This window comes from Papilio xuthus, unplaced genomic scaffold, assembly GCF_000836235.2.
Source record: "Papilio xuthus unplaced genomic scaffold, Pxut_1.1 DF828142.1, whole genome shotgun sequence".
NCBI classification, from domain to species: Eukaryota; Metazoa; Arthropoda; class Insecta; order Lepidoptera; family Papilionidae; genus Papilio; species Papilio xuthus.
In genome coordinates this window covers 1,504,575-1,526,889 of record NW_013530507.1, presented here as the reverse complement: position 1 = coordinate 1,526,889, position 22,315 = coordinate 1,504,575, and the positions used below count along the sequence as shown (strand labels likewise).

The 22,315-nt window shown below is 32.4% G+C and overlaps 4 protein-coding genes across 6 annotated transcripts in view; 2 read left to right on the top strand and 2 right to left on the bottom strand.

Annotated features, from left to right (window-relative positions):
• Positions 1 to 8,152: 8,152 nt before the first annotated feature.
• Positions 8,153 to 10,266, top strand: LOC106114373 (DET1- and DDB1-associated protein 1). Its single transcript, XM_013307551.1, has 4 exons — positions 8,153 to 8,292; positions 8,387 to 8,525; positions 8,910 to 8,971; positions 9,171 to 10,266. The coding sequence occupies exons 1-4, from the start codon at positions 8,290 to 8,292 to the stop codon at positions 9,270 to 9,272; spliced, it is 306 nt and encodes a 101-aa protein (XP_013163005.1). The 5' UTR covers positions 8,153 to 8,289; the 3' UTR covers positions 9,273 to 10,266.
• Positions 10,267 to 10,577: 311 nt separating this feature from the next.
• Sps1 (inactive selenide, water dikinase) lies at positions 10,578 to 12,537 on the bottom strand. The gene has a single exon (XM_013307550.1). It carries the CDS (start codon positions 12,423 to 12,425, stop codon positions 11,217 to 11,219), a length of 1,209 nt encoding a protein of 402 aa, XP_013163004.1. The 5' UTR covers positions 12,426 to 12,537; the 3' UTR covers positions 10,578 to 11,216.
• Positions 12,538 to 13,161: 624 nt separating this feature from the next.
• Positions 13,162 to 19,114, top strand: LOC106114529 (uncharacterized). Its single transcript, XM_013307777.1, has 11 exons — positions 13,162 to 13,350; positions 13,435 to 13,571; positions 13,855 to 14,056; positions 14,599 to 14,830; positions 15,112 to 15,273; positions 15,795 to 15,926; positions 16,116 to 16,378; positions 16,455 to 16,569; positions 17,019 to 17,319; positions 17,645 to 17,851; positions 18,414 to 19,114. The coding sequence occupies exons 1-11, from the start codon at positions 13,292 to 13,294 to the stop codon at positions 18,533 to 18,535; spliced, it is 1,932 nt and encodes a 643-aa protein (XP_013163231.1). The 5' UTR covers positions 13,162 to 13,291; the 3' UTR covers positions 18,536 to 19,114.
• A 1,907-nt stretch (positions 19,115 to 21,021) lies between these two features.
• Positions 21,022 to 22,315, bottom strand: part of Hil (peptidase hillarin) — a 39,016-nt gene continuing 37,722 nt past the window's right edge. For all 3 annotated transcript variants that reach the window (XM_013307385.1, XM_013307384.1, XM_013307386.1), the window contains exons 15-16: positions 22,037 to 22,214; positions 21,022 to 21,847 (exon numbers count right to left, since the gene is read on the bottom strand). In XM_013307385.1, the coding sequence (XP_013162839.1) occupies positions 21,714 to 21,847; positions 22,037 to 22,214 (312 nt within the window). In that variant the 3' untranslated portion in view covers positions 21,022 to 21,713. The remainder of the gene's footprint in view (positions 21,848 to 22,036; positions 22,215 to 22,315) is intronic.

Genomic DNA, 22,315 nt, shown 5'->3' with positions numbered 1-22,315 from the left:
AATTCCAAATAACATGACAAAGTACAAAAGTTAACAAGCAATATTTGCGGCTACGATAATGTTATCAACGATTTTCAAAATGTTTTGATTCAATTCACCTTCTTCGTTTACTTGTAAGTTAGTTTTTAGTAACAATAGAGTTTTAGATAAGGGATTGTATTTAGATATGTAACATTTTCTACCAGCCATAGAGTTTAGTAATGTTATTTGTAGAAGTGTTAGCCAGTCGGTAACAAATGATAGAAACTCATCCGTCAGTTTTTGCGTGAGTTGGAACCTTATTAAAGTGTGTGTCCATGGCTGTGATGTTAGTACTGCAACTAACTTTGCATCCCCTTTATAAATTACTGCATGTTTGAAAATCGATGTTAAAGTTTTCCATCCAACTGCTCTCTGGTCGTCCGAATCCTGCATTTGAAGCAATACTTTGTTATTTGATGGTATACGTCTTTTCAAATATCTTCATGGCCTGCTTCACCTAACATTGTATTCTGCGCAATGACTCGTTTATTTCGAGCCGTCAAGATATATGACAACGTCTATACATTTAGAACGTATAATTCTATCATAATTTGGGAAGTCTAGGAAATGTTAAAAAAAAATACAGTTGACCTCGGTATATTTAGAATACGTAAGAGGTGCAAGTGATGTGCTGCTGTACTGCTTTTTATAGGTAATAATTCTTTACGCTTATCACTTTTTCAAACATTTAGTAACCAAATTAATTCTACTATAAAATTGAATAAGCACATTTTACTTACCCTACAACAAAGGCTAAGTTGGATCCTAAACATGAGAGCTCGCAACGCGATACATTGCTGGTTACTGGAGGGCGCAGTGCTAAGTTCACTGGACAAAGCGAGCGGTGTACTAACATAGCTTAGCATAGCACATACGAATTGTAGGAGCAAAGCGGACCTTTCATTCGCACTGTCTCTACGTAATGATTTTATAACTTGCTCAGTTTGAACTTGTAGCACATACCTTGGCTATTTTTGTGAAATATAGATAATAAATCAAAGATTATACAATAAAAAAAAATAAGTTATTATCAAGTACTAGTTGTCGCGTGCGACTCCCTTCGCGCGTAATTAAAAAAAACGTAGCCTCTGTGTCCTTTCAATCTATGGTCTACATCTATGCTAAATTGCAGCGAGATCCGTAGAGTTGTTACAGAGCTATCTTTAAACAAACATCCATCCATCTAAATATTCGCATATATAATATTAGTAATAAGACAGATATCAACTTCTTTGTTGACATCCAAAACCAACAATTTTGTCAGAAAACAAATGAAGTACCTTTTGAATTCATATTTTTTCCCTAAACCATTTACTCAAAGAAATATTTGTTTGAATAATTTGTGTCAAATTAAACGACATATCATGTTTTACAGTCATTTAGTATATAGTTTTTTTTACGTCATTTTAATGGTCTCTTAGCAAAGCAACGTAACAAATCACGTAACATATTTATTGCCTATAATAACTATTTATTTGATTTCGTAGTATTTGTTACATTTTATATGTTTACAAGAACATATGAATTATTGCACTGTAATACTGACCTGGTAGTTGTTTTGAGTGAAGTAACGTACGACGTAACAAAGGAGTTGTAAAGCAACGCAAGCCACGCGATCATCACAATGATTTGATGAAGATAATACAGCTGGGAGGAATCCTTCTCGATTTGTGAATGTCAATAGAACTGTATGAAGAAATAAAATGATAGTTTTTTTCGTGTGGGTTTCCATTGCCGAAACACTAGTACATAAACATATTCTCGTCAAAGGGACAGGTTTTACACAGGCGTTATAACAATGGAAACCCAGGGTTTACTAGAGTTTACTCTTTTGTCTACGAGTAAGAGAACTTTGCAACTAGGTAGTAGCAGAGATAAAATGTTTCGACTAGTAGACCAATAAGGTGATTTTTGTGTATGTATCTATCTGACGCAACAACCCCTTAGTTCAAAATTAGTATAAGAATCCTAAACTAAGCACCGCTTAATTAAGCATTAAACGTCAAAGAATGCAATAATTTAGAACTATAGAAGTAAGACCTGAATAAACGATTTAAATGTGTTTCCATACCTCTATTGTCATGACGATTATGTGCCAAGCTCAATAAAATCAGGCATAACTTTAAACAAACGTATTCATAATGATATCTAACTTCGATTCTCTCTTTTGTATGATCAACGTTTTGTCTTGAAAATATTGCGGTAAGTAGAGCTGCGATTTTAATGCAAACATTCTGATCTACTTCTGAAGGATATAAGGTTGTTGCTAAATCCATTAAATGACATATGTTTGTTTCTGAAAATATTTGATTATTGTCGTATCTATAATATTTTCTTTTTATTTTTTTTATATCAAAAGGTGGCAAACGAACGAGCGGTCACCTGTAATCGCTGAAATAGCGAAGTGACCGTTGCCGATAGACATACGCAATTGCATATGCCTTGCCTACCTTCAATCGACGGAGGAGAGGATGCACAGAAAGAAAATATCTTCCTTTTCCATGCATCCTCTCATCTGGAAAGTCCACTTTCCCTTCCCATCCTTTCCTTATAAAGAAAAGGATGGGAAGGGAAAGAGGACTAAATTAGGCCTCCGGGACGCACTCTCATCGGACGGAATAGCTTCCACTTGAGGCCTGTCTTCAGTGTGGTCGTATTAATATGAATAGGATGTTGTTTGAGTCATGGGATTCCGCAGCCGGTGGTGCTCTATTTTTAATATAATATATTTTGTATAATTTCTAATTTTTTTATATGAAATGTATTAAGAATAAGGTTAATAAATGAATAAGTAAATATGATGTAAACCTTGAGTTTTTTTTAATGTTTTTTGACGAAGTTTGATTTCATTGAAATTCAAACTTTGTCGAAGTTTCATAGTATTTATTTTACTTGAATATATATTTAAACTACACAATAATTATACCTATTTCATAGCTATAATCTATCAGATATTTCGACAAGACTTCAGGTAACATGGACCAAACGACTGTAGAAAATGCCTGCATGGATTCCTCATCAGCCTCTTCCAAACACAAATTTAATGTCTCCATACAATTTGATACGATTCCATCATTTTTGCATTTAATAAGAATATTCAATAATAATTTCCACACTTCAAATTCTTTTGTCATATCCTCAGGTAAAGAATCTTCTGTTTTCAGCCATTGCGACAGCTAGAAAATTATTTTCTTTCATATACATTGTGATGAAATTATTAAATTAATTAGTGATAGTTTATTGTAAAGATGTAGTTAATGATTTTATAATGCGTGTTGAAAAGTCAACGTAAAATTACGTAAAACAAAAAAAAATATACTATATAATTAAAAAAAAAGCGACTTGACAGACAGACGGACCAACAACACAGTGATTCTATAAGGGTTCCGTTTTTTCCTTTCGAGGTACGGAACTCTAAAAATTAAAAGCCTTATTTCCAGAGTCTACACCATATCCGTACTGATATGATACATACATAATAATTTTATATTGTATATTATATGCATCAATCTTATATATAAAATTCTCGTGTCACAATTTTCGTTCACATACTCCTCCGAAACGGCTTGACAGATTCTCATGAAATTTTGTGAGCATATTGAGTAGGTCTGAGAATCAGACAACATCTATTTTTAATCCCGCGCGGACGGAGTCGCGAGCGACAGCTAGTACCCCTATAAAAGTTACACCTACATGTCGAATGAAATCTAAGTCAAACGAAACTCAATAAATGAAAAACATTGAATACAAACTACTTACAACTTCAGTACGAATGTAATCAGGAATCCTTGAAGAAGAGAATGACCATAATAATATTGCAGGATTATGCGTATAAAATAAAGAAACGTCCGGTTGTAATAATAATATTAAACGCTGATTTGCCTTTTCCAAATAAACCCGCTCTTCTAAAGTTATCAACGAAGTATTGGATATTGTAGACATCTTTAAGGAAACATAACTGAATTTCAACAAATGGATTTATAACATGTCTTATTAAAAATATATGAAGTGAAAATATTTACAGAAAAAACAAGCCAAAGAGCTTTAATAATATATGAAGGTGGCTTAAGCGTTGTTGGTAAATGTAAAATATGCTTTAGTAAATGCGGCAGTAACCGGGCTGTGGCTTCTTCGGGACTGAAAAAGTCGATTTATTTAAAAAAAAGTAATAAAAAATTAGACACTTTTCGTATTCTATACATCTCCTAAATAACAATTGCAAATGTAATAATAATCAACAAACAATAATCATTAGAACGTCGGTGGCTCAGGGGCCAAGCACTTGACTTGCAATCTGCAGGTCCTGGGTTCGAATCCCGCCATGTACCAATGTGTTTTTCGAGTTCAGATTTACATATGTATATTTATCCGACGTTCTTACGATGAAGGAAAACATCGTGATGCAACCTGCACATATCTGAGAAGTAATTCAAAGATATGTGTGAAGTCAACCAACCCGCACTTGGTTAGCGTGGTTGACTATGGCCTAATCACCCTTAACTTAGGGTAGGCTCCGAGCCCCTCACTGGACACGTATAGTGAGCTGATAATGATGATGAATAATCTTTAAAACATTATTTTTATTAATATCCAAAAGTAAGAAATTATAGATGAAGATTTCTTTTTGTATTTAATATAATATAATAGTTAAATTATTTTAAAAGATATAACATCAAGCTATAAACGAATATTGAAAGCTAAACAGAAAACGATAGTATGTTAAAAAAAAGTTCATAAAATACTTGTCTGATGATTGGCTATGAAAGTAGATGTAAATAAGCAAACTGTATGGACGAGTCTTTTCTAGCTGTTGACCTAAATTTTGAGGATTTTCTATCCCGTATTGTAACTCCACAAGACCATGCTGAAAATGGACATACACAATAAAAACTACCAAGCGCAAAGTCTTACCGTGGATTTCTGAGTGATAAATATCCACGTTAAAAACATATTGTTACCTTTGTTTTTTCCGAGATTCGGTCTCAGAAACTAACGGTTAATAGTTCAAGATACTGTCCCTTAGGGTCGATATCTGATGCTTGAGTGATAGTGATTTATTAATCAACGCTTAGTGTGACAGTAAGAACAAGTAATCTGTCCTAAGCAAACTAAACTGTGTGACAGTTATTATGTAAACTATATCTTATATCTTTAAATGAGCAATTCTTATATATATAATTAGAATCTCGGAATCGGCTCCAACGATTTTCATAAAATTTAGTTTATAGGGGGTTTCGGGGGTGATAAATCGATCTAGCTAGGAATCATTTTTAGAAAATGTCATTTTATTCGTGTTTTATCGATAATCAACTTAAACATAAACTTAACTTTTTCCATCGGTAAGATCGAAAAATATAATTTCCATAAAACACAATTAAAAAAAATACCGAGCAAAGCTCGGTCATGCAGGTATTTGAAAATTATTTAACATACACTTACGTGTATATCCTTAGAGCACATTTTCTTGTGTTCGTTATCATTAATGCACAGATATTTAGAAGCTAATACGTTAAGAAATTCACCCAAAACTAGAGTAGTTAGTTTACGTACTGTAGTGTTATTTCTGGAAGTCATTACAAGAATAAATATGGTCTTGATTAGTAAATGCGTAATATGAATTTGATGAGATTGCTTTAAAAATAAAATAAAAACCTTACCTTTTTATTTGAAATTGCGGCAATATTGTTAAGTATTCTTTAGCAAAGAGCATATCACAGAATTCCGGCAACTGTTCCGAACTGGAGTCGTGTTGAAGAAAGTTTAGTAAAAACTTCAAGAACATGCAATAATCTTCCGTAGTAATTTGGATTTGGTTTTCCTTTAGACGAGTGGCATAGAACAAATAATAGTTTTAAAACTATTTTTTATACTAAATATAAAAAATATGGTTTAAAACACGGGGTGGTTAGAATAAATTAACCCTCGATTTTTTTTTAATTATTAGCAGATTTTTAATTTACTAATATTGTAACATTCCAACTAAGCTCTGTTTGTGCTAGGATATGGTTTACGACAATAGTCGATACGAATACGAATGGCGGAATTTGAACTCTCGACCGCGTGATCGGAAATCGGGACTCTTAACCATTTGGCTATTAGCGCTTCATTCTATTCAGAATTCGTATATTTTGTTGTTTTTTACCTTCACAAACAAAGCCAACTCGTAAATTGTGGTCTGTACTCCAGTTGTCATCAGTGAAACTGTATCTTTTAAAATACGAACTTCTTGTTCATCTACTATTATGCTTTGTATGAAGCCAGTTGGTTGTTTACTTTTTTGTACGAGATTTATTAACCTATTTAAAATAATAAATGAGAAGAGTTATTATAATATGTTTTAAACCTCAAGAAAAACATTAAACAATAATGAAAGTCTGACCTGAGTATATCCAATCCCATTTGTGACGTCACGACAAGCAGGGTACCTAATAAACCGTTGCCGTCCACAAGCACTGTGTGCTTTAAAGCCCCTAAAACAAACTTTCCTGTATAATTTGACTCTAATTTTATATTAATTTCGTTATTTTGTTGTAGGCTCTTGCGCAACAAAAAGCTTCGCAAAATGATTCCCGCCAATTTTAACTCTACTATTTTATTTATTATAATGATTTTATGGAGGCATAGATTAATAAAATCATTATATGCTTATTTATTACCTCACAATAAAACAATTTACACGTACCCACAAGCATCTCTAACCAAGGGTTTAATATCTGGACTAGAGAATTCGCTACACACGCTCTTATTTTCAAATCTGACGGTTGGTAAGATATTAAAGCTTGCAGCACTTTAGCGCTGGATAAAATGCTGCTCGGATTCTTACTAAAGTACTGCGCTTGAGCTTTTAAACAGGCCAGCAGCTGTTCGACGCTGTAAGCGCTTTGGTGAGACAGCGGTGACGCACTTTCGTGCAGGCTGATACTAATGAAAAAAAAGAAACTAAAAATCATATGTCTAAAAAAATATTTTTGTTGTTTTGATTATTGTAACAGCGATGTAATTACATTAACCCTGCCATATTTATTTAGTGCCTAATGAAGTAGTCATAAGTTCTATTGATCTGTGAATACGCGCTTGTCCTGTAAGAAGATGCTGAGAAAATTATATAAGGAGGCCGGCGTGTTTAAATCCTTTCCATATAAAATTAATATCAAGCAAAAAATCAGTAATAGGCACTCTCTACACTACCCTTGTCACTTTTTTCTAAATCTACGTAAATTACGTTAATGTATTATATTTTTTCAATGAAAATGTTATAGCAATTAAATTTTTTATCCTACCCTTTGAAGAGGTCTGTAATGAAGTGCAAGCAGACTTCGACAGCAGCGTTGGAGCCCACCGCGGCGTAGTGGGTGAGCGCTCGTAGCACCGCGGCCGTGGCATGTGCTGCGTGCTCCTCCTCAAAGAAACGCTTCCCGGTCCACAACAGACGTATACAAGACAATATTGATCTAAACATAATATAATATGTTTACTATAAAATAAAACAATGTAAGTAGGAAATTTAAAATTAAAATACATGACGAATAAATCAATATAAAAAAGAATATTCGTTCAAAATTAAGACGTACCTAAACAAGGAGAAATCCAAATTAGATATAGCCTCACAAAGAAACACTATGATGTCGTTATCTAAGAAATATTCGACTATATAGGCTTGTTCGTGAGATTTCACTTTATATCTATTAATTCCCTCTATCAAGTAGCCACAGGCTTTATTTTGAGACGCGGTATCCCGGCAAGTTAATAATCTTTTAATGTCAGATAACGCATTTTGTCTACCACTAGGACTGTAGGTCCTGCTGTAATTGGTGTTTATCAAGCCGAACATTATTAATATAATAAAACTACGAAAGTATTTAAAATTCGCGGCAAATTTGAAGCTAACGGGCAAAAATATTTTTTTTTATACTCCAACCAGGCAAAGGGCTATTTGAAACATGTTTTGAACTACGGAGACATTTTATTATTTATTTATATTAGATTTCAATAAAAGTATAGAATAAATAGACTTAATGAAATTCGATAATGAAAGGGAAAACATTGATTTTCTGTTTTTTATATATTGCAAATAATTCAAGATTATGCTAATACATTGGCTATAAATTGTATCAACGGGCAATACTTTTCTAACATGTCATTCTCATCTGGACTAGTGTTTTTAGTGAAGACTGGAACTTTTATTTTTGGATAAATTTGCTATAAATTTGCGAAAGCAATATCTTTCTTGTTTTTCGTTTACTAATTCGATAGTAAAATAGGGGCGCAATGGTATGTTTACGACTTTTGTTAATAAAACCTAAAATGTTTGTATCACACCCTGTTCTTTGCTTTGGTGACAATATATTGGACGTCATTGTTGCAGTCGGTGATGGAGTTCCTGAAGGACTTGCCGTCGTACGACGAACATAACTTCACGTTATTTAACACGGACTCCGGCATAAGAAATTGTTCTAAGAGACCATCGATATATCTACCTACAAAGGATATTCCTTCAGATCAAAGTAAGTATATGCTTAGTACGTATACTTAGATTGTCACAAACTACGCACTTTATTACTAAAATTTTGCTACGTACCATATAAATTCTTAAAATTATAGGTCTTAATTAATGATGTCGGAATATACTTGTTTCTATATTACCTACTAAGTGAATTCCACTTATCTTTGCCCAACTATAGGCTATTTTTAGGTTATGTTATTGAAATACTGAATGCCATTAAATTTTACCCAATACTCGGTTTGCATATGATAATGAAATGTATCCACTTAAATGTAGTTGGACATTATATGGTATTGATAGATTAACCATTGGGTGATAGCAAAGTAAGGAAATTTCTTGACCAATGTAGTTTATATTATGTTTAATGTTATAATTCTTTTTACAGTTATAGTAACAGAAAAAACAAATATCTTATTAAGATATTTACATCAACAATGGGAGAAAAAGGTAAAATCTTTTAATATTTATTCAATTTAATAACAAAATATTTTAAACATCTTACATATAGTAACCAGTGTAGCAATCATAGTGTTTGGAAGCATTGCATACTAATACTATTTACTTTATGTCTTGAATGCTTTCATACTCCAACTTAGAGACATTTGCAACAATTTTAAACTATAACATTCTACTTATGCATTTTCAGAACAATAATTCTCCAAAGAAACGTGACCAGGGCCACATAGAACAAAATGGTGATGAAAGCCGACCCCGCAAGAGGCCCTGCCTTAACTCCCCCCTGAACTGAAGCTATTCTCAACTCTCTGTGCTACAGTTATGGACAGTGTGAAGTGTACATTTGTTTTGTATTTACCTTAATATTTCACATTTACAGATCAAATTATATATTAATACTTGAAACACATTGGTTTTATGTTTTTTGAGAACTGCAGCTAAGTGTTATGTGCCATTCTCAAATTTCATTAAAAAGCAATACAGTTGAACATGGATAAGCGAGAGCCATTGTCCGGTCCCGACAGATAATGTCCGTGAGAATCTTGAGTTAGAGAGAAACCTATAATAAAGAAATAAAATATTGTGGTCCCTTGGTCTCTCGCTTATTATTTGATTGTAATTGTTTGCTCTGTACTTCATTATAAGTTTTTTGTATTAATACAAATTCATACAGTTTTGTAGAAAGATCTTGGTTTTGTTAATGCTGAAAGTAATTATTAATACAACATATTTCTAAGAAATTAAGCTACAACTTATTTTTAGTTTTTCAATTAGCCTATTATAATTAATTATATCTTAATTTTCATTCCAATGTGTAAATTGTGAGTTTTGTTTTACTTTATTTTGCATATCATCTTAAATATAAAATCCTACATAAACAAGGTGATTGACATTCACTGCAATTCTACATAACCACAAAAAATCTAAATGTCCTAGTGCAAACAAAAAAATTCTACTTTTATAGATTTCTAGGGCACCTTTGTTATTGTCAGAAAACTCTAGAAATTTCATATGTTAATTTTATTCTTATAAGATTTACTATAAATAAAATGCCATTAACATCTTGCTAATCCTTTGTGCACATGGCATCTTTTTTACTTTTAAATGAAATTCATTCAAAACACTTATGTATAAGCTTTTATTTATATCTTCAAATGTGTTTTAACAATTTGTGCAGAAATGACACTGTTCAATTGTTACTTTAGAAATGCTTTATACTTCACTCATAGTATGTCCAATTTGTTTTTTTCTAGAGTTTTTATGCAAAAATAAAATTTTGTATTCAATGTTAACTTTTAATTTCAAATATTTGACCATCAAGTAGGGCTTTTTTTCTCTAGCTGCGATTTTTTTTATCAATGCTTTGTCTCTTATTAGATAGATGAAATATAAAAGCAAGTACCAACATTTTTTGATGTATGCATTCTGTAAATAATTTCATAATTGTGAACCCTTACAATGCTTTGTAAATGTAATTATTAATACTATAAGATAAACAGTTTTAGTGCCCATATCAATGCCTAGTTGATGTCATTTCTTGAAGTAGCCAAGTCGTTAATTCTTTTCACAAAACCAAATATTAAAAATAAAACACAAGTTGATTTTTAATTGCTGTAATATTCAATTTAAGAAAATATTGAAAGTATTTGAACCACATGTACTCTTTAGGTGAAATTATGACATCTCTTTATTTCTTCCGGAGATACGCTTGTAAACACACTTGCATGTGGCTATTATATTTAAAATAAATGTGCTATTTGTTTATATTACAGTAGTGTAATATTTTTTGTAACATTTAATTTCTTTACAATACACTTGTTTAGAAACCATGGTCTATCATTATTTAATCCATTTTTTTTAATAAAACTACATTGCTATGATTGAAAAATAACTTTATTCAAATTAAACTTATTTCACAATTTGCTATAATAGTAGCAACTTGAACAATTTTCATTTAAAATGGATATCTAATGGAATAAGTTTTCTTTTTAATAAGTGACTATACTTATGTGTCAAACATTTATTAATCACTAGATTAGAATCAAGTAAGATTTATAGAAGTCCATTTAAATTCCACTCAACTTTAAAATAAAATCAGACAAATGAAAAAATTTAAGTCTAAATCAGACAACATTACTTAATAATAAATTTCCTTAAAAACGAGGTTGTAGTGTTTTTTTCTAGTTCTTATAACTTTTATAAGAAGATATTACTTAATTGTCACAAATATAATGTTTTAATCCTTAGCAGGCACTTCAATAACTCGTGGTTTGTCAATGATACGAGCAGTGCGGTTGCCCTTCTCAACAATTCCTATGATCCAAGCTTGGTAGCCCTCCTGCTTCTCAATGTCTTTGCAATAAGCGGCAGCTTGTTCACGCGGGAGGCAGATCAGAAGTCCACCAGAAGTCTCAGGCGCATGGCCCTGCAGCAACTGGAACATGTTGCCACAAGCCTTTGCAACTGCTGCCATCTTAGCAATCACTGGCAAATTGTGAATCACAAAAGATACTTCATTCTTTTGATGAGACGCTAAATTTTGGGCATGTCCTAACAGACCAAAACCGGTGACATCAGTAGAGCCATGAGCATTGTACTTGTGCATTAGTCTAGCAGCAATACGGTTGAGTCTACTCATAGAGTCCATAGCACGGTGATATGCTTTTCTTACATCTTCTTCAGATACAACAAGTTTGATTCTGTTCCAACGTTCAGGTTGATCGAGCCACTGGTGAGCATTGACAGCCACCTGTGTACCAAGAGGCTTTGTTAGAACCAGAACGTCGCCCATAACAGCATTATCCGGAACAATATATTCGTTTGGTTGGCAGATAGTTGTGGCGGCCCCTCCAATAGTGCACCAAGGGTTGATCACAGTTTGTCCCCCAGTGACAGAGGTCCCGGCTTCCAAGGCAGAGTCTTTAAATCCGCGCATTATAAGAGGAATTACGACATCACGTTCTTTTTCCGTCATTTTTGTAGAGACACCAAGTAGCATAAGCATATTGTCACACTCCGTAACACCCATAGCATATAAGTCACTCAGAACATTCGCACAGGCAATTTTTCCCATCATGTATGGGTCGTCTACTAGGGGGTAGAAAAAGTCCGTTGTTTGTACCAAACATAATCCACCGTGTCTCAACGGCGTGACCGAACAATCCAAGCCGATGCCAATGCGCGGGATCGCCACATGCATAAACTGATCTTGTTCCTGTTGAGAATAATCTTGTTGCAAGGATTCCACGAGTTTACCCAGCACATCTTGTGGTACCTTACAGCTTCTGCCTTTCAGATCAGCGAACCTTGTCAGACGAAAACTGGCTTCTAAATCATGAGCTACCGGGTCGAATGGCCGTCTTAGAGCCAAAGCGTTGGGGTTACCCGCCATTTCTAATTGAGCTGCAGCTAATGTATCTTGAGCTACACTAGAAGAATACGACATATTACACGAAACCAAAACAATAATAAGCTTACTAAGAGAGTAAATTCAATATAATGCCGAAACCCGACACGCCGCCAAGTGACGCTTGCAAAATGGCGTCTCTTTTACATAGAGTACGCCTCGGCAAAAATTCACCGTGAATACTTACCTGTCATTGGACAAAACAAGTTGTAAACAATACGGTTATTCTTTTGATTGGTTGTTAGCAAAATACATTTTAAAATCGCTGTGGAAAACAAATTCAAACTAAAATCCGTTCCATTTCACTTTTTAAAAGAAATTTAAAGAGGTCAAAATTCCCCTATTGTTTGGTTTTCTTTTAATATGTAATTTATTGTGTTTTAAAATATTTATCATTAAAAAGTTTAGTAAGTAAATATTTAAATTCAAAAAAATGATTGGGTGTATTAATAGAAATCGATTGTTAAAAATTATTTTAAACTTTTATAGCTTGCTTTATGCTGTTTTTATTTATTTTGCGCTAAGGTTTCTAACAAAGGTATTTTATAACTAAAATATATACTTAATAGACAAGAAATAAATATTTGTAATAAAAATTTTAATTTTGTAAAAACGAATTTTCGAGATATTTGTCCCGACCAATCAAAAAAGTTTAAAAACTTTTGTCATTGGCTGATTTGGTTCGTGGCGGCATTAATATTGGTTCTTTCTTCTTTGAAACACCCGAGCCAAAGAAACGATTTGTCGAATTAATAATGCAGATGACTATAAATTTCCTATCATAGTGTCACTGTGTGTGCGACAGTAATTTCAATTCAAATATTCGATTTAAGTTTATGGCAGTTGGTCATAAAATTTCAAGATGTTTTTTTAGTATCTAAGTTAGATGGTGCTTATTTATTTCAATGACAATGAGTAAATACAATAAAATTGAGACAGAAGCGGGATATCCGTGTTATATCGAGTTAGTAATAAATAAACAACTTTCACTTTGCTACGGGCTAACCCACTGTATTGTATCGTATACTTTAATAATTTCTTTTTGCAGCAATACAAACAACCAACAATATTATGACCATCCTCATTTCCGTGTTATTTTGAAATCTTTGGAGAAATATAACGAAATAAAATACAGCGCATATCGTATAGCGTTTAAAGTTTTCGAGCTTCAAAAACATCTCAAAGGTAAAGTACCTCTTTGGTTGTATCGATTAATGTTTATTTGTAGAAAATATTGTAAGGGATAGTTTTAAATCTATGATATGAAATAAAATATAAAAAAAACGAATAATTCACTAAAATATGTTATTAAAAGGAGTCCCTTTAGGCAAATATTGTAATACATGTTGAAAAATCACTTAACATTATATGTAGTACGGAATGAAATCCTATATTACTATCTTCTAACTATTTTCTACCTAATATTTGCCATAAATAAGTCCAGTGGAATGTCGATTTAAATTTTCAGTGCCCCCTCTTCGAATTACTTCAGGAGTATTTGCTAGACACCAGTTAAGTCTATCAGAGAGCAGTCTATCATTAGACCCAACAGAATTGGAAGCAGTTCTTGCTGATATATATTTTGCGGCAGAAAAGGAAGGTGCCTTTTCTGGTGATGTTGATCTGACTGTGGATTTGTTAATCAATTTGTTACTAAATGTATATGATGAGTAAGTATTTATGGTTCTTTACGTTATATTAAATTCTTTAGGAAATTTATTAAAATTTAATGGTACACTCAGCTTAGATGGGTGAACAAGGTTGTGCATTCTTGTACTATGAACATATTTGTTTAGAGCAGAAGACAATGGCCTCATGATGTTACAATTTACTAATGGTACTGAGCAGATATGTGCAGTTTTTTAGTAACATTCTCCCTCACACAGCTATGTTGTGGGATGGTCTTTCCCAATGGTATATCCAAACCAATAAGACTTAGGGTGCTTCAAGAAGTGACCTTACCATCTCCTTAAAGCTAGCAATGCATCTACAGTTCCCTTTCAGATCTTGTTGATCACCTCAGTGTTTTACTGCTTGTTTCCTCCCTTCTCTTATAAAAAAGATGTGTGGTGTTAGTGAGAGGGGGAGTCATTGGCAAACCTTCTGCTTAAGGTTTATATTATACTCATGTTGGTTTATATTTTACTTTTTATATTGTCATATTGTTATTTGAATACAAACTTTTTGAATTTGTTTTTTATTATTTTTATAGGAACAGAACAACACCAATAAGAGTGTTGGCTGTTAAAACCCTACTAATTCTACTAAGTGAAGAGACAGTGTTAGATAAATGGCAAGCATTAGCCAACTGTTGTGCAGACCACAATGGTTGTGTGTCTCCACGGAGACTGGCCGCTTTACTGACTTACATGACTGCCCTGCCTAAGTATCTAGGCACAAACTGTGATCAAATACAGACTGATGTTGATGCATGCTTTGATAAGGTAAGTCCATAATTTCTTTTATGTTATATAGATTTTCTAACTGAATATGCTTCTGTAAAAGAATTAACTCTGGTAAATACTATAATACCTTGAGGGCACTGCATAGCATGCTGATGATCTTAGGCCAACAAGATATTTGAAAATATCTAAAAAAATTATAAGGCCAATAAAAAAAAAAATTGAGTGATTATGCCTGAAAAGTATGATTTAACTAGTTAGATTATAATCCAACAAAGTACACAGTCAGTGACATATCTATGTGTGAATAATTGTTTTGTTAGAGTGCTGGTATGCTGGGAGTTAGTTCCCGAGCTGTAGCTGAATGGGGGGTACAGAATAGTGCAAGTGCCAAATGGCTGCCGGTGCTGCAGAGGATTCTTATAAGAAGAGCAGCACCCGCCTCTGCTGGGTCATGTTCAGCTTGTAATCAGCTACTTGCACAGGTATAATAACTAAGGGTTGTCAGTTGGTTATCATTACAAATTCCGGCACTTTTTTAATGAAAATAGCTCTGTTATATTTTACGTTCATCTGTTCGCGCAATTTTTGTAAAAAGGTATACACAGATTTTGTTTTATCTTATATATAAAATTCGCGTGTCACAATTTTCTTTTCTATACTCCTCCGAAACGGCTTGACCGATTCTTCATGAAATTTTGTGAGCATATTGAGTAGGTCTGAGAAACGGCCAGCATCTATTTTTAATCCCGCGCGGACGGAGTCGCGAGCGACAGCTAGTCTAAATAAAATAATAAAATTTACTATTGAAACACCATAACCGGTGCTTATTTGGCATTTCAAGCGCCATGAGGGAGATTCTTGCGGCGCCCCCTTACTTTTTCGAAACACTTAAAAGCATATTATCATCATTATCTATGAAAAAACATAGTCAATATCAATGCAACTGTTCAATGAGCATTTGGATTTCATAGTCAGTGCACTTTCTAACACTTATATGTTTTAGGTATTACACTTCAAGTGTTCAAAGTGCCGTAGTGTATATTTCTGTGAGAATTGTTACTTGTATGACAAAAATATAACATTGGTGTCTGGACATAAGAGGACACATTTGGTGCATGAAATTATTGACGATGAGGTAAGAGGCAACTGAAATATATTTAGTAGTAGAAAAAACATATTCAAGTCTTAGTTTTTCCAATAGGAAAAGAAAGGGACAAAATAAACTTGTATATTTGTTTTGAAGCTTCTATATCACATTTAAAATAGAATATGATTATGTTGTTCATGGTCTGTTTAATTAATTTTATCCCATTTTAATTTCTAGGTGAATCCACCGGAATGTCTTGGATTTGTAAGCGGGATGAGGAGATTCTTCTTTTGTACTTCGACAAGAAAGAAAAAGACGACAAAGAAAGAAGTTAAGAAGCAAAGTTCTGATAAACAGAAAAGTGATAAGACAGGATCAGTTCGTAGGAAGGGAAAGCCAGCTATCTTCACGTCAACAGTCGGCAAAGCTTCGGGCAATAATAAAAGCGATCCAACTATAACATTACAAGATATTATCAACCAATTAGAAACAAGAAATATGTAAGTAATATATTTGAAAAATGTATTAATAAGAGATAAGTCATAATGTTAATTAATATTATTATTATTTTTGTAGAGCTTTGAAAGAGTTGTTGCAAAATACTGTAAATCCTGAAGATGATTTAAAAATGAAAGTGGACTCCCACTATTCCTTGATATCAGCACAGATTGATAGATTAAAAGCCTTAAAGGTAAGTAAAAAGTTTGGATAAGCTGTCGTCGGTGACTTCGTCCGCGCATGATTAAAACATAGTTGATGATTCTCAAATGGCCACAATCGGACGGTTAAAATCAGCCAAGCCGTTTCAGAGGTGTATGGTAACTAACATTGTGACACGAGAATTTTATATATGAGGTTATATCTTATTTCTTCTAATATTGTAAATGCGAATGTTTGGATGGATGATTGTTTGAAGATATCTCCAGAATGGCTGTATGAATCTTGCTGAAATTTGGCAGAACATAGTCTGAAAGAACATATAGGCTACTTATTACTATATGTGATGGAGCCGCGCTAGCACTTAAATAAATAAACTAAAATTATCTCTCATTGTGGCAATAAATGTTAGAAATCAAGGCAATATGATATGTTTCTGTCCATTATGTAATATTAAGTGAGATATTGCTGAAAATTTTGCAGGAAAACCTAACCCAAGTTGATATACAAGATGGAGGCAAGACTGATAAAATCTGTCGACCTCAAGCATTCGACCTCTTCAGTCCAATACCAGTTGTAGAAGAGAAACAATCCAGGATACCTGACATGAATACCCAACCTAGAGTTTTGAGTATGGATTCTGGTAACTTCTCCGTGGTGTCGAAGCAGACTGATGTGCCAAGGATGACAATGTCAGGAGATGAGCTGAAACCCGTGGTTGTACATGCTACGTCTGACAGTATTTCAGCTGTCTCTGTTGGTGATGTCAGTAATTGGTACAATGGTAAGTATTTGAAGTTTTTTAATCATTTTTTTGAGTGGTTTTATGTAGAATTGTTCTAAAAATATCATTGTTAAAAATATATTAACACTAAATTTTATTATTTACTGTTGGTTTCAGAGACCAAAATAATATATATTGGCAACTTTGTCATTGTTTGACAAAACAGATATAAAATATATTTTAAATGGTGATTTAGGTCTCAGAAACACACGATTAATCTTTTGAATATGATAGAAATAGAGCAGATGGTTTCAAAATTGTACAATAGATGGCGTAACTAATTAAATCGAAACAAACGTAATCTGTAAAAATAATGATTTTTCAGCCACAGCTGCAGTGACGAAAGAGTTCGAGCAGTCAGTCCATGGAGCGAAGGCGCCGGAGTGCAGCCTGGCGGTGACGGAGCGCCGCTTTGCTGACGACATCCGCAGTGTCGAGACCAGCAATGACAAAATGAGGGAGCTAAATGCTGATCTGGACACCGTCTTGGATAGACTGCAGCAAATATTGACTAACAACTTCGCTACGGATGGTAAGGTTTTATTAAAAAATATCTAAAAATCAAAAACATAATATAAAATGTCAATATTTCTTAAATTAAAATCTATATTACTAATTTGTAAGTCTATAATTAGCCTATAATGATTGAACTTCTACACCAGTCTTTACCAAAGTGGGCGAAAACGCCCCTTTGTGGTTGCTGCAGGTCTTAAGTTGCGGGTTATAGTAAAAGTTTCGTTTAGAATTATCCGTTAATATACATATATAGGTCACAATAATTAATTAATTTAATTTGAAGTTATTTAGTTACTTATATGGTTTTTAAATATGTGAAAATATGGGGGCACTAAAAAATGTTTATTCTCAAAGTGGGCAGTAGACAAAATAAGTTTGGGAACCACTGATCTTGAATAATATGAAAATCATTTCATCAGAAATCTTTAGTATCATAGTGTATTTATTTATTGACTCTTATTGCTATGACAAAGTATACAATGACATGACTAAATTTAATTTACATAGCAAGGGCGACTTTATCAATTATTTTTTAAAAGACTATGTTCAAAAAGTACTTAAAATGTAATATTTTCCAGACTCGTGTTTCGATAACACACAACTGCGTGAGACCGCAAACGAAATGGAGGGACTACTCGGCACTCTGATACGCGGAGTCGAACAGAGGGCGACCCTCAACGCGACTAAAGGAATGGTATAAATCTTCAAACAGTACTTCCATGCCCTGTCCCAAATCAAGTTTAACTGTAAATAATGGATACAGCTAATTTTTTTTAAAAGAAAATATTTTTTCGACATCTAATTTTTTGAGCGTTTAGAATGTAAGCTATCATATATGTAATATCAATAATGACGTTAGAATAGAGCGTAGTTGGATGAACGGACCAGGGCGACTGCCCAGGGCGCCCTGAACAGGAAGGGGCGCCAAAGGTCTGCGAATTATACTCTCACGTAACCCTGTTAAGCCTCCCTTCCATCAAAGGCAAGGTAAAAAAGGGGGCGTCGTAGAAATCTTGCCCAGGGCGCTAGTAGAGTTGGAAGTGTAATATGTAGATTTCCATAGTGATATTTGTTTGTTTATAAAGTTTTGGTATTCATTTGGTATAAGTGTGTAGTTAATTAAACATACTTTTTAAGATATACAGGTTTAGGACGAAAATAAAATTTATCGACATAAAAAAAAACATGTAACATTTAAAAGACTAACGTAAAAATCTCATTTAGGATCTCAAATTCTACTCAAATTTTTTTTTAATAAATGTTCTTTTAACCTTGCTCAATGAAGTCTCAAATTATTTTTAATTTTATTTAACTATTGTAGATAACAATAATTTCTAGATTTCCTAATATTTTAAGTATTAACACATTTAAGGTAACTTTTTTTGAATTCTAAGGTTGTGTTGATATTTTTAAGTATTTTGTACTCAATATCATTTCAAAATCAAGGCTTGATTTGATTAAGTTTTACGAAAAATATTTTTAGTAATTTCATTTTTATTTTTAGACTCCGATTTTTTTTTATTTCTATTAAATTTATTTATCTTTTACTTTACTAAGTCTTTTTCTATTCAATCTTGTATGAATTCTTTCTTTACTTAAAAAATCGTGATTTTATCTTTTGTATGTTTTATGGATTTTTTATCTTATATATTTCTTATTATGAAGTTATTTCTTTTGTACCTTTTTACTTATTTTCTTTAGTTTTAATTTATATTTAAAAAAATACGTGAATTTACTGTATTCTATTAAAAGCTCAAATGTGTACTAAAAACTAAGTTGTTTTATGGTTGTAACTTAACTGCCCGCCCATAGTTTATAGAATATTAATATTTTTGTATGACATATTTAGTAAAATTTTATTAGAAGTATTTTTAGCTTAATTAAGTTTTTTGCTTTTTTATTTTAGGTTAAGTAAATGAACTCATGAATCTCCTTCTATAGTAAGTTATAAGTCACAATTACATTGTATATTATCTTTAAATATAAAATAACGTTTGTATGAAAAGGAAAAAATATATTCAAAAATTTATATTTTGTGTAAAAAAATTTAGAATCCATGAAATTGCTATATAATTCAGATCTTGTAGATATCCTCTATAAATGTATAAATACAGTCCAATCTGGAAAAACGATAACTATATAAGCGAAAAACCTTTAAAAGCGAGGGTCATTGTCCAGTACAGATTTGCGACCTCTATAAGCAAAGAAACGTATAAAAAAAAATATCTCTCTCCCTTTGACTTTTTCTTATCCAGGTTCGACACCATTATATGCTCAAAAAAGCCAATATGGAGAAAAATATTTTTAATATAATATTGATGTGCTTATTTGTAATTTTATTCCAGTAAATGTGGTGTTACTAAAGACTTGATTGCATTTTAATATGTGTCGTTTTAATTCTTTAACACTTTTTTTATTTACTTACAGTGTTTAGGTTAAAAATTATTTAACTTAGTGCCAATAGTATAAGAAAATTGATGCCGTCCCACGTGAAGGTGCTTAGGATTTTTTCTTTAATGTTAACAAATTAAACAGCTAACATAGAAAAGTAACATGCCATATATTTTATAAAAAAAAATTTACATATTGCGTCTGTATAATTAAATTAAAAAATGATTATAATATTTCGTATTAAAATTATTTCCTTAATAATCTTATGTTGTTATTTTATAAATTGTCATATTTCATATTTTTTGATGAAATAAAACAATTTATTTGTCGTAGTTTTTACTGTGTAAGCGTATACGAAGGTGCCTTTATCTATTTCATATGTGATTAATATATAGGGTGTCTCAAAAGGTTACGTACATAGAAAGAGGGATGATAGAGGTGGTCACAAGGGTCACCAGAAAAATGAAATAAAAATTCCCATCTGGGTATTAAAAAAAAATTAAGGGCATTTTTTAAAAACTTAAAAATTTTACACCTGGGGCAATTTTAATTTTCTTTAAAATCTTTGTTAGTTGCATTGTTTTTTTTATTTCGTATTGATAAAGTGTTATTGACGATAACATAATAGCTTTTTTTAAATGTAGCAATATTTGTAGGTCATTGGTTACAAAATTGCCCCAGAAGGTCTAAATTTTTTAAGTTTTTAAAATATGCCCTTTATTTTTTTAATACTCAGAGGGGATTTTTATTTGATTTTTCTGGTGACCCTTGTGACCACCCCTATCATCTCCCTTCCTATGTACGTAACCTTTTGGGACACCCTGTATGTTAGATATATTTTATACAATATTAAATGTAAATAAAATCTTAGCAAATAAAGCAATTACATTGCTTCAGCACAACCACGAACTTAAAATATTTTAAAAATATAACTCAATATAAATCATTGATTTTGTTCGTATAACAACTATTTCTCTGTTCTAAATAATATGGATAAAGTATACAATTTTAATATAATTCTTTTTAAAAATCTATAAATTGGTGTTAATAATTTGACTTTAATGGCAGTGAAAAAAATATATTTTCGTATTCACTTTTACAGATAATATATAGTTTTATATTTTCTTAATGCTGTTTTATTTACTGTGTCAATTGACGTCCATCCTGAGTTTTGAGTTTGAAAACGTTCCGTTTTATGCAAAAAATATTTTCTTATTGACTTTAACTGTAACATCTTATTGCCATACTCAAAGTTACGAAGAACTTAATGTAGATTTCACATATTAAATCTACAGTTAGAGACTCAGTTAGTGATGAATTAATGGCTCTGAGTATGTCTTTAAGTTTTATTTCAAAATATGTTATTCGTTGTTCTAGATACACGAAATGCGACATAAATAATTATGTCAAGAAGCCGTACGTTACTTTATAGTGTCGCGTTTCGTCTCTAACCTAGAACAATGTGTTATGTTATTAACATATTATTGTCAATTTCTTTTGCTACTGTTGATGAGGTATTTGCAGCAGTGCGTGAGAAGATGTTTTTCTTTCTCCGTAGACCCATTCTGTTGCAGACCAGAGCTGCCGCGTTCTCGTGTGTAAATGTCCAAACCGTATTGACCTGTGAAATACAATATCGTGATTTTTTTATATCATAAACACAAATTAAAAAAAAATATATTAAATTTAATGATAAATTAGTAGTGGTCTCATTAATGAACGGCGGAACCGCAGATGCGCATTCAATTCGCGCACACTAGCGCCGCTTATAGAAATATCGTATCTTTTATTTGTTTGCTTGTTATTTTACCTTCTTCAGGGAATGTGATGTAAAAGGTAACGACGTCGTCTGAGACCGCCTGATGCACGAACTTGCCGAGTCGCTTCTCGTCCACGCCGTTCTTATGCAGCGTCGCCATGAAGTCTGCGAGCGGCCGAGACATGCGGAACTGCAATTCTAACTCTCGACCAGCGAACACTAGCGCCTCCTACGTTAATTATAGTTTGTTAATTAAAGACAGTTTTTTCAGTCTTTACATCTATTTAATAAATTGAGTTTTGTGTATTATTAATCAGTAATTCCCTACTA